This window comes from Hyperolius riggenbachi, chromosome 5, assembly GCF_040937935.1.
Source record: "Hyperolius riggenbachi isolate aHypRig1 chromosome 5, aHypRig1.pri, whole genome shotgun sequence".
Lineage (NCBI taxonomy): Eukaryota > Metazoa > Chordata > Amphibia > Anura > Hyperoliidae > Hyperolius > Hyperolius riggenbachi.
In genome coordinates, this window is record NC_090650.1 from 284998085 (window position 1) to 285011570 (window position 13486).

The 13486-nt window shown below is 39.5% G+C and overlaps 1 protein-coding gene across 4 annotated transcripts in view; it reads right to left on the bottom strand.

The window, feature by feature from the left end:
• The window catches only part of NFATC1 (nuclear factor of activated T cells 1), a 282233-nt gene that overhangs the window by 184582 nt on the left and 84165 nt on the right, over positions 1 to 13486 (bottom strand). For all 4 annotated transcript variants that reach the window (XM_068237039.1, XM_068237037.1, XM_068237040.1 and 1 more), the window contains exons 5-6: positions 12354 to 12526; positions 6637 to 6777 (exon numbers count right to left, since the gene is read on the bottom strand). In XM_068237039.1, coding sequence (XP_068093140.1) covers positions 6637 to 6777; positions 12354 to 12526 — 314 coding nt within the window. The remainder of the gene's footprint in view (positions 1 to 6636; positions 6778 to 12353; positions 12527 to 13486) is intronic.

The window sequence follows — 13486 nt, forward strand, 5'->3', positions numbered from 1 at the left end:
GTCCATTTTGCTGTTGCCACTAGTGTAAAGTGATTGTTGCCAATTTGAAGAAGAAACCACAACCCCCCCCCCCCCACCCCGCATGGCTGCTTTCCTATTCTACTCAGTACAACTGAATGGGAGCTTGCAATTTCAGGCCTAACAGTGCACATGCTGCACATCTTCTGTCAAACAGCACTTTATTTGACCTGAAGAAGCGACTTGTGGTCGCGAAACGCGTTGTCTAGCTCTTAGTGCTATAAAATAAACCCAATTTATATGAATTACGTGTGTACGAGCCTTCATAACAGGTAAGACACACTACGCTTACCTATGATTTGGTTGTATATGTTATAACAAAATTGAGGGCGCCTCCTACAGTGTTTTGATAGTGCACATAAGTGCACAGGAGAAATGTATGAGAATGTCAATGGAGACAAAGCCTAAGGGGCCTCACTTATTCTTTAAGGTAAACCTTTTAGTGAAACCCATGTAACGTTAGCATACAGAACAGAGCATACTAACTGCTGTCTCCGGAATCAGCAGAAGTATCATATATTATATATATATATATATATATATATATATATATATATATTCATACAGTGTTCAGATCGTTATGCTTATCGACCCCATAGTACTTGCATGGTACGATTTGGCTATAGTTATACTCTAGCATCCATAAACATGCTGCTTTACATATAGCAGGCTGCCATCAGTGTACAGGTGTATCCTGTTTTTCAAAGTGCTGGCTAGTTCACCACTACCAAGCATTTCTTAACTTCTCTTTCTACCACTTTCTGTTTGGTGTGTAAAAGCTTTCCCTTATCTCAGTAATCAATGTAATCTCACTGGGATGCATTTTTTTTTTGTTTCCATAAATGTTGTTACCATTACATTTTGCAGTATGTGCTGTTTTTTTAGCATCACATTCATCACACTTCCTCAATGTATCTGACTTGGCCAGAGACTGACAAATTGTGGTAATTTGTAGCTGAATATCAAACATTTATGTTGCTCATACATGCTAATTATTGTTACATAAAGCAATAATACAAAGTGTTGCTTAATTTTACTAGACAGTTTTGTGAGGAGAAGGTTGTGGATTTTTTTTTAAATTTGTAACCTCTTGGGGCCATTTCCTTCTAAAACAAATTTTCTCCAAACTATTCACAGCCCACCATATTTTAACTTCATCCTTTATTGCAGCCTTCAACTTTTAAATAGCTTGAAATAGTCAATATGGGAAACAGCACTCAAAGTACCTGGTTGATCACTGAAGACAGCTGCAAAATTGGAGAGATGATCAGGGCTCGCATTAATAGATAAGAAGTCCGGGTGATCCAAGTCCTCAGTCCATGTGAGAAGACCACTGCATTCAGCTTCCTCTGGCTCAGCTTCATCCTTTATTGGCTCTATAATCAGCTCTAGTGTAGCCTGCGTGGCGACAGTAGGGATGTCAGACATCGCGGAACAGCCACGCCAGCCATGGGAGTAGAGACCAGTGGTAATTAAATTAACTACTGCCAATAATCAAAAGGTTGGCAAGGTACGCAATGTAGAGAATATACTAGTAAAACTTACAGAAGAGACCAATAACTGGGTCAAAGTCCTGCTCTACCCACAACCGCAGATGCCACTGTCTAATGCCAGCAATTAGACATTTCAGTGGACCTGACTAGCTGTGGAACTAGGAAGAAATGAGCTTCACTGACATACATTGCAAAATGGCTGGAAAAGCAAGGAGCTTGGAATAGGTAACATGGATAATTGCAAGAAAATGGAATCCTACAGATCCAAGTCCCAAAACAGAAAAACAATGCAAGATACACCATATCTGAGTTGCTGTAACTCAACATGCAGAGATGAATGACATCTGCACGTGTTAGTTGTTTGGCAGAAAAGGTCTTTTACTGTCACGTAGGACAGCCACGCAAAATACCCTGATGCATTTCCAACGCAGTTGTTCAGCTCAGTCGTAACCTGAACTTAACTTCATTGTTTCAAACATATACCATATCTAATTAGTAAACTACTAAAAACTAAAACTTCACAAAATGTTTTAAATTAAAGAGAAAAGTAACTAAGACCAAGAAGGTGATTTAATATACACCAGTCTGGAAAGAAAATGTATAATAATGTAAAATAAACCAAAACACGAAAGTGACACATTTTCACAGGATCATGACCAGCCAATCAGAACTTTACAACGTTACGACAATCAGTATTTTCTTCATAGGCATATTTCCAATTTGCTCGTCAATTTTCACTTACTGTTTTAACTTACAAAATTTGACCTATAAATAACAGGAAAAAACATCATCTCTACTTATAAATATATGCAATGGTGAGGTAACTGAATGCTGTACTAAGGTGCTGGTGGTTGGGTTTCGAGCTGGAGTGGTGTATTTTAGCTTGAACTTTATACACCAGCGCATACCAGGTTTGGACAAGGAAGGATCACCACAACACTAAAAAGTAACTACTCTGCTTCTTTATCCTACCAGCAAGTTCCCAGTGTTAGACTGATCACAACAGAACCAAATTGGTTCAGTGTTGGCCTTTCCTCTAGCAAGTTGAAGCCTGAGGCCCACTAGAGTGTTTTCAGCAGCATTTAGGAATTGTCAGGGAATCCAAAAGTGCTAGGTTAATGAAATTGCAACTGCGGTGCTGCAGCATTTTTGGAGCAATTGTGCTTCAATACATAGTAGAGGATCACTGCTAAATCACTTTTCATCTGCTGTACAAAGAGATTTTTCAGCGCCTTTACTACCCAAAATACTTGCTGTACCCATAAAGCCTTGTGCTAATAGAAATCACAATCGATATACAAATCGCTAGGCACTAAATTCAAAGAAGCTTCAAAATCACCAGAAATTGCTCTAGAAAATGTTGCTCTACAAAACTTTCTTTTCATTTTTCATTGTAATGTGACTGCCAGTTAAAGAGACTCTGAAGTCTCATAAAATTAAGGTTTTTATTTTAAAAATCTCTTTAACATCATTGCCCTAACTAAAACACTGCATCCCCACGGCTGAACACTAACTAATTCCCCCCAATCTCCCCAGCAAAAATACACAACTTTCTTGGTCGTGGATTTTGCTGCTGGAGGAGGCAGAGTTTTCAGCTGCAGCTCTGCCTCCATGCGCGTCAATCCACGCGTATCTCCGCCTCTCCCCTGCCCCTCTCAGTGAAAGAGGGGCAGGCAGAGCCGGCGATCCACGCTAATGGATGCGTGTAGAGGCAGAGCTGCAGCCAAAAGCTCTGCCTCTTCATGGAAGCGCTCCCCACAATGTTTCTCTCTGAGTTTGGGGGGATTTAGTTAGTGTTCAGCCGCGGGAATGCAGCATTTTAGTTAGGGCAATGATGTTAAAGAGATTTTTAAAATAAAAACCTTAATTTTATGAGACTACAGAGTCTCTTTAAATGCATCAGGATTGCATAATGTCTTAAACCTACAACAGTGGCCTAGTGCAGCACAACGAAACGACTGCACTGTATTTCTGCTGTATATATCTCATCTGAAGCCCACAGGCACCTACTGGACACCCATATCAAGGATAGGTATTATGTTGCAACTCGAACAGGTAAATACTAGGAAAAGCTTATCATCATTTTGAATTCATAATTACTACAGAATTGTGCAATTGTTTCTTCTATGCTCAAAAGCAGGCTTATTCCTGCATAGGGTTTATTATACTAATTCTCCAGGTCCGAACAAGAGGACATAGTGATTACTTCCCACTGTACCATAGGCACACTCTTTGGGACAGAACGAGTTAAGAATAAAAGTCATTGACCTCTTTAACTGCCCTCTCTACTGTGTCTTTTTTGACTAATTACACTCCCACTGCTAGGCTTTTAAAGTTTGCCACTACAGATTATAATTACCCATTAAAATGTTGATTCTCTTTTATATACAAGAGCAAAATAGCAAGAGACAAACGTTTGAGTCTGCCTACTATGATTATTTGATTTTCTAAGGAAGCATTCATTATTTTGCTTGATTTTACTAAGGTGTTTATAATAATGACTAGCCTCCTCTAATTCTATTAGCAGAAGCCCACTAGGAATGTTATTAACTTTTATGTTAATTTTAATTTTCAAAGAACAAATCCCCTTAGTCTTCGGATGAAAAGCAGTACCCCCAGCCGCTATATGCAGGGTGTCAGGTAGCGGACTCTGTTGTTTTTACTCTTGAAGGTAACAAGAAAACACCCTGCTGTCGGAGATACTGCAGCTGGCTAATTAACTAAAATTACTATTATTATATATTTTTATTTCAATTGCATTTAAGTGGCTGTGCACAAAATACAATTAAAACAAGAATTACTGTAGAATGATGCATCGCCATTGGATACGCAGTCATTTTTTTGTCTAAAGTTAATTGGCATTACAGGTCAAGTCCAGGGTATTTTAAAAAGGGCATTGTTTTACAAGACCAGACCAAGGAAGCCCGCTCTTCGGTTCCATTCTTCGGAATTTAATGCCTGTTGAGTGGGCTGAATAGAATCCCATTCCATGGTAGGCACTCCTAATTATAACACAATATAATTATTCACAATATATGTTTTCACAAAACCACTTAATAGAAGCACACTGTTCAAAACAATTTGAAAAGTTCAGACTGAGATAAAAATTTATGCAGTTTATATTCAATAAAGAGTGTCTATTAAACAGCTACTTAAAAAAAATTATATGACTTAAATAAACTTAAGAAGCCAAGCTGATATTTCATAATATACTTTATAGGAAGAAAGTACATTTTTGCAGGAAAATGTGCAGATTAAAGTGAACTAGTACCAAATAGGCTTATGCCTCAATCAAAGCACTTATTTTTTCAGAGTATTACATAAGAACAGACCTAAATTAAAGGGCAACATTAGGCACCTAAAACAAAAATCCCACATATGCCTTCCTGGTTGCTCCTTGGATCAGGTTTACTTTGAAACTTTTAAAAATAAAGTTTGGGCAAAGATTAAACATTTTTGTAATACTTTAAATGGCTTCAGCGGAAAACCATAAAAGATAACACTCAAGTAAAGGTAAAAAATTCTAACTGACCTCTAAAAATACACAACACAACGTCTTTTTTACATTTTGTCCAAAGATCGTCTTTATTGAAAGCATTATTTTGCTAGGTATACCTGTTTAGGCAGCAAGAATGCAGATGTGCGGTCGCACACAATATGAGATTACCAGGTTCTGGACCAATCATGTAGTTCAAAGCAAAACCATGGCACCCGGTTTACCTAGAGTGATCAGGTGATACTCGGGGATGTATTAATAAAAGACACTTGCTTGATAGAAACAGTGTGCGGATCACATGGATTTGCTCTGTTTAGGCAACAGACGTGGATGGAGAGCCAGGAGACGTTTAGAGCTTGACAATAAGTGTAGTCGCTCATTGCTATGTATGACCAGCCTAAATTTTATCTTCAAGCTAAAACTTCTATTTGTTCAAAGAAGTAAAGTGAGCTACAGTTCTACTCTTAAAGAATGATGTTATCCTAAAGTCAACCAAACAAAAAGACGTTATCCTAAAGTCAACCAAACATTCCACCAAAAAGTATGTGTAGTGAGATAATTTCCTGTCCCTTCATTCATCGGAAGAGTTTTTGGACTGGTCATCTTTCTTGCTATTTGTGCTGAAGGATGGAGTAATAAGTCCCTTCCGGATCACCCAAACAACAATGGCTGTCATTAGTTCTCATGACAATAACTGTGTATAAGAGAGCATCTTTAAAAGCCAGAAGCACTTCTCTAGGGCAGGATCCGTATAGTCACCACAATGGGGAAGATACTGAAGGAGGTCAGGAGATCTTTAATCTGGCTATAAAATATGCAATTGTTCACTGCAAACGCAGAATCTGCCACTGATCGCCACTATGGATGTAGATGACTTTATAACACAAGGCAAAATAATTAATTATGGTGAGGTACCAGTGGCCCAGACTCAGACTCTGCAATTGGTCTCAGTGGGAGATGTTATACACTAGGGCCTTCGCTACAGCTTCTGCTACCTGTAATAACATGAATGAAAAGGAATGACTTCTGAAAATGTGAGATTATGTGTTGCTGAAGATTGCCTAATGTGTTATTAACACAAAGAAATGTAATCGGCGTGAACAAGCAATTCACAGTCATATGATCTATATGTCAGCCTTTACATGGACGTTCAACAGAGCAATAAATAAAACAGTAAAGGTGTCCATACACACATATAGATTTCTGCTCAATGTGGCAAACAGATCCCCTACAGATCTTCAACAGATTTCACCAAGAAATCTATTGAAAAGTCATTGATCTTTAGCATTGCACTGGATGATAGATGATAAAGGCTGTCAATCTGCCATCGCACCCCTGCCGTGTCCGATGAAATTTAGCATCTGGTCGGATAGTAATTTCCATAAATGTTTGCCACGAATCGATCAAAATTGTGATTGATGTGGTTTGTTACATAAGAATCTGCAGGTGAAAATTGATGCGTGTATGGCCAGCTTTAGTGTAGGAAACAAACCCATCACACGCAATATTTTGTGATATAGATTATTAGACTTATGTTAAAGCAACTAAAGTTTACATATATAAAAATAAATAAATAATTCACACACCAATGTAACTGCCCAGACTAAAAAAGGAATAAAATGGACATACCTGGAGCTTTTTCTACAAAAATGACTTTGGAATCTTGATGGAAGTTGTGGCCACTCACAACCATTTTTTTCCCTCCAGTTACTGGGAAGCTGTCAATACTTTGTTTTTCTACCAAAGGCAATTCCTGAGCAGATCGCTGGGCTTCAAAGAAAGTGAAATATAATATAAGCATCACTCAACAGCTTTTCAAATCCCCGCGTGTAAATATAGCAATATCCTTAATATAGATCCTGCACAAGAGCTTCAGCAGTGGTGACACAATGCAACAGATATGCTTGCAGAATGGGGTGTACAATGCATGTTACTGAAGGGTGAGAATTTCGACCTTGACAACTTTCTAATCAATGAGCAGCCTGCTTCTACCTTGTATTCACTATAGGGAAACAGGAATACAGTAATGCGAAGAAGCCATTGTATGCGGCAGATGCAATAGCTGGCATGCAAAGCATAGCCAAGTCCTTTCAAGCTCTCAGTGAAAAAAAAGAAACTTGAATTTAAAGTGACTTTGTCATAATGCAAAACACCATTTGTCATAAAGTGTCATAATGCAAAACACCTATGTAATAAGGCTGTAATTTAAGCAGTAAACCAGAGACTTATTTCTACATTCTGAAGCCTAGTACACAGGCTAGATGGTTCTCGGCGAAGGTGAACAGTCGATGAATTATATACATAGCTCCCAATTGTCCCTTTTTCGGAGGGACAGTCCCTCTTTGGGAACTAAATCCCTCTGTCGCTCTTTCTTCCTCATTTGTTCCTCTTACAGGACTAATGTACAGAGCTATGTAAATATATGTATTTTTCCACTTAAAAATGTGTTTAATAGACTTTAACCACTTAATGATAAGCTGACTTATAAAAACGTCCTGCTAGAGCCTCTGAATGGCTCCAGAACGTCTTTATAAGTCTGACAGCGCTGATGCCGCTGTGCACATGAAGTGCCGCACGTGCGCGCTCTCCCACGTGCATTCCCATGCACGTGCACGTGAAAATAGTGAGGAAAAAGGAACCCACCAGAGAAAAAATACACCTTTGCTTCCAAATACTATATTGTCACCATACTTTGTACTAGGGACATAATTACAAATATTGTGATAACCAGAACAAATAGGCAGATAAAATGTGTGGGTTTTACGTACAGTAGCAGTGTTTATATTAAAACTACAGGGGATGAAATTGGAGAAATAGTGTATTTTTTCATTTTTCCTTTTTTTTCCCTTAAAATGCATAGCAAATAAAGTAATTACTGACAACAAATATCAACCCCAAAAAGCCCAATTGGTGGTGAAAAAACAAGATATAGATCATTTTATTGTTGTTAATAGTGACTAAGCTATTGGCAAATGAAAGGGATGAGCACTGAAAGGTGAAAATCGCTCTTGTCTGTTAGGGTCTGTTGAGGTGAAGTGGTTAAATGTTATTTCTAGCACGTAAATTGATATATTTCTTATCTTCAAATGTTAAAATGAAGGAGAACTAATGATGATAGAGTGATTTAATTGTTTGTATGGGGTGTTAACATCAAGAAATAACTACAGTGGTGGCTACCAAATCAGTACTCTGTGGGAGATCAAGATGCAAGATGGAAAAAAATCAGGCTGGTTTCACATATGGAGCAGTGTGATTGTCCTGTAGCAGGGGAGCTCAGGGCAGGACACCATTTCCTCGTGCATATTCCCCTGCAGCAGAGTGCCCCGACAGGGTGATATGCATAGCTCCGCCCCTGAACAGTGACGTGCTCCCTGCTGGACAGGAAGTAGTTTAGATCACTGTTCCCCCCCCCCCCCGACCACTGCATCTGTGCAACACCCCCACTGCAACAATCCAAATAGATTGTTGTGGTGCCATAGACTCCAATGCAAATCCATGTCACGCTGTACCGCTCAGCAACGTACTGAAGAGTCTGCATCACCTCTGCTTCATCATGGAGCTTCGGGGTAACATACTGTGATGCGCTGCAATGCGCTATGCGTAACATTAGCCTCAATAGGTGATACATAACAACAACATCTCGTAATGTATGTCTACCTTAAAGTGACCCTGTACAGAGAAGGATATGGAGGCTGCCATATGTATATCCTTTTAAACACTTGCTTAGCTATAGTGCTGATCTTTCTGGCTTCAGTAGTGTCTGAATCACAACTCTGAATCAAAAATATGGTAAGTGTGATCAAACTTTGTTCAGAACACCCATTCTGCATACTTATTCTTGGTCTGAGAGATAAATATATGTACATATAGTACCAATACTATTTAGAACTGTGTTCCCTTTTTAAATTGCAAAAGTTAATAAACCGGTGTTTTATCTGTTGCAGTTGGAGGAGTCGAACTGCAGTAGCAGCTCTCCTAAAAAGTAGATAAAAATCAAAATACTTGTATCTAGCTGTGCAAACATTCATGATAGGATAGTGATGGAAGGATCAAATGGTCAATTATTTTTCCATGTGAGAGCTGATTGAAACAGATTTTGCTCTACACTAATGTGGCTGCTGTTTGTACTTACAACTTAAAATTTCAGCCCTTATACTGAAAATCAGAATATGAAACTCCAGGAAAGTTCTATTACCATTATACATACAATTAATTATCTCAGACATTTATTCTCACTTCGTTTAACTATACACTGCCGTAGAAGGATGTAAAGTTTGCCCTTTATTCCTTTTACTCTAAACCAGTTTCCTGGCTGTTCTGCTGATCCTGTGCCTCTAATACTTTCAGCCACAAACCTAGAACAAGTAGGAATATCAGGTTCTGTGATTAAAGTCTGGATATACTGTATTAGCTGCATGCTTGCTTCAGGTGTGTGGTTTAGACACTACTGCAGCCAAAGAGATCAGCATGACTGCCAAGCAATAGGCATTCTTTAAAAGTAAATAAATATGGCAGCCTGCTTATCTGTCTGCATTGTCCCTTTAACTGTGGATATGTAAGAAAAATCACTAGTAACTGTAGAAATCACCGTTGTATTCAGAATCTTCTTTTTGAGCACAAAAAAATATAAAAATCTAATACTAGGTTTTCTGCATTTAGACCTAACATAAGCAATACATCCCAATCACACACATACAATAAGTACATAAGTATAAGCCATACGTTGGTGCATAATAAATTAATAATTGCCAAATTTACACATGCCACACTTTACTAAAATAAAAATGTAAAAAAAAAAAAGTTCTCAGAATAGCTTAGCTTTGCGTGCATTAAAGTTATAGTTTCCCCGTTTTCACGGGGAAGAGGATGAAATCTCTCCATGAAATGTAATACATCTAGCTTTTTCATTATGGAATATGATTATTTCCTGCCCCTAATGGTCGAAAACATGAAAACGTTTAGGTGTTACAAAGACATGGCTCAAAACCAGAATGCACAGATAAGGCATATATGTGGAGGAAATGGAGGCTCCAGTAAAATAATACTGGCTTCTATCCATCATTTAGTGACATAGTCCATGTAATATTCACATACTGACAAATGTGCACCTAGGGATAACTATTTCCTTTAACAGAAACAACAGAAACCTTGCCTTCTGTTTTGAACAGGATATGTGATGAATGAAAAATGTGTAACGCTTAGGAATAAAGGGGATTTCTACCTGAGCTTTAATTCTGCAATATACAACTTTAACTTCTAAAAAATAGAAAGTAAGTGCCTATGATCACTTTGCCCAATGCAAAATAGCCCATAATGCATCATTTTAGGACAGGTAGTTGCACCCTGCAAATCATTCCTTTTTTGCCTCTGTGATGTTTAGGATACCTATAGCCTTCAAGTTAAAATAATTCTAAATCCAGCTTATATGTAGCCATTTCCGAATGTCTGCTGCTGATCAGTGAAGACATGGGTTTAGATGATTATGTATGTGGCAAGTGCAGAAGAATAGAACCACCGAAGTGCTTAACCACCAAAACTTCATGTAGTGGATTGAAAGGAACACAATCACTCAGCCCTTCAGAATGGCCAACGCTTCCAAATCACAATTTAACTTTTATGTCATAAATGGCTATAGCTTTCACCTTCAGTCCTGCACAATAGAGAGCCCCGTCTCACCCTATTCTTGCTTTCTAGTGGCTTTTACAGCTACAATCAAAACTATGAAAACAGCAGGCTAATATTGTTTTTCATGGGCGAAATCGCTTTTAGCATTAGACTGTATAGTTAAATCTGCATGACAGCAACCAAGTTTGAACACAAGGTTATAGATGTAGATTCATATTGGTTTGTAGTGTGTAAAGAATTTGAACAGATACCTCATCATAATGTTATTTAGTTAGATCTTGCCGCCACCTCGCTTTTCAGCATGGCGCAGGAACACTATGTTCTTACTGGCCACAGTAACTGACTGCTACTCTTCCCACTGTGGCTCCTTACTCAGAACAGCTGCTACCTGTGTGCGCCTCATTTATCTTTGCCCATCATTAACTTATAGGCCTTACGTTTCCTTCTCAAATCTTCCTCTGGTGTGACTTTGCTGTGTATGCAGTAAACTGTGTGAAGCGGAATTACGGGCGTAATGTCTTATCGCACGATGCAGTACGTTACATGCAGTGCATTATGCTTTACACAGTGTCGGACTGGGAGGTGGAAAAACTGAGGAAATCTACCTACTGGCCAAACAGCAGTAACCCTGTGTTATCACTCCCAATAGAAACCTGCAGCAAGTCTTCACTGTGAGCAGCAACACCTGATTACTGCTGCTTGGCCAGCAAGTGGTTTTCCTCAGCTTTTCCAGCTCCCAGTCCAACACTGGCTCTACACATCATGCGTAAGACTATATGCACGTAATTCTGCTTAAAGAGAATCTGTATTAATAAAAATGCCCCCGGGTGAAGGGGTGGGTACACACCTGGGGGGGGGCTCAGGATCCTATCGAGGCTTCCCCCGTCCTCCTCTGCCCCACGGTGGCAGTGACAGAGCTCCCCAAATGGCAGGCATGAAAATATTTACCTGCCCGGCTCCAGCGCAGGAGCAGTAGCGGCTCTCAGCACGGAAATCTGCGGAAATAGCCGATCCCAGTCGGGTCCGCTCTACTGCACAGGCGCAAGTCTCCTGCGCAGTAGAGTGAACCCGACTGAGAACGGCTATTTCCATCTATTTCCGAGCCAAGAGCCACAACAGAACCCGCGCTGGCAAAGGGAACAGTAAATATTGCACAGCCTGACAAATTGTCGGCTGTGCATTCCGTGGGCCAGAGTGAGACCACCGCGGGATGGAGGAGGACGGGGGAAGCCTTGATAGGATCAAGAGGCTTCCCCCTTCCAACGGGGGACTTTTTTTTGTACAGAGTCTCTTTAAAGTAGTTTACTGCATACATCGTCAGAACATACACTTCACCTGGCTGCATTACTTAGCAGTATGATCTCCTCATCCTGCTAGGCTGTGCTCTTTTATCTAATATTTAGCATCATGAATATTTGAAAGACACCCAATACATATTTTTATCTTAGACCATATTATTTTGACAAAACACATAGCAACACAGAAAGCATCATATAAATAAGAGTTGGTTGCCTGATCTGAACAGACATTCGCTTTTTGGTGGTAAACTGGCCATGCAGGAACATGTTTGCTTTAAGTACCTATAAAAAAAATCAGGGATTTCTTATTTCATTATTTAAAAAAAAATGAAATATGCAATGGCTCCTGTTAAATCATCCAATAGTGTTTTATGGGACAAGGAATTATTAAAAGGAATTTAAGGAAAGGAATTATTAACTTACAGCACTCAATGGGATTGGATGATGCTTGCAGCGTCAGAGTCCTTCCGTTGGGTTGTGGAATGTGTACACGGAACACCAGGCGCACTCTAGTGTTCTTCCTTCCAATGTCCGTTTCCCCTTTACGCAACTCAATGTCTGAATTGCGCAGCTTTAGTATACCGGCACAATCAATTCTGTTTAAAAAATATAAATAAATACATTTACAATATTGTAATATCTTCTTTGTTAAATAAGGTTCATTTTGCATTTTATTTGTGTAACAGAGATATTTGTTAAGAGTCTGGCCGTATAACTGAAACTGACCTGGCATGGCAGTATATACAGGGAAGAAAAGTTGGAGATCAACTACTGGTAATCTAAATTTGTAATTCCTGCCATTTTTTTTTATTTTCGCTTCACACAGATTGATGAAAAGGTGCTGTTAATCCCTCGTCTTTTTTTTTTTACTTGTGTCTGTCCACTTTAGAGAAATTGCACCTCACTTCCTGTGCACAGTGACCTTGTCCTAAGGGCAGAAAGCTAGGTGAAATCTCCCCAACCAGAATACATACAGCAGTAAAAGTATTACGGTGATGCTCTTCCTCCTCTTTTCTATACAAATCTAAAACACAAAATTTAAGCATTTTTTTCATAACTGGGACTCCCCACAAATAGTCCCTAAAGAGGAATTAGGTATGGACTTTGAACAGGAAACATGGACAGCAGAGAAAGGTAAACCTTATATCCACTATGTTTTAGGGTTATCCTGGATTGCACGTTCACCTTGCAGTGCTAGAGCCTCCGATTCAAATCTTGTCCAGGACACTATCTGCATGGAGGAAGTATGTTCTCCCTGTTTTTCAACAATACTGCAACGGACCATATCTACTAAGGCAGTGGTTCCCAACCTTTTTGGAGTCGTGACACATCAAACCAAACGTTCAGATCTCCGTGACACGTAGACTAGTGGTTGCAGGTGAGTGGCCATTACCGCTGCTGGCATAGTGGCGGCTGCTGGTAGGTGGCCGTTACTGCTGTTGGCATAATGGCAGCTGCTGGAGAGTGGACATTACTGCTGCTAGCATAATGGGGCTGCTGGTGAGTGGCCATTACCGCTGCTGGCATAGTGGCGGCTGCTGGTGAGTGGCCATTAC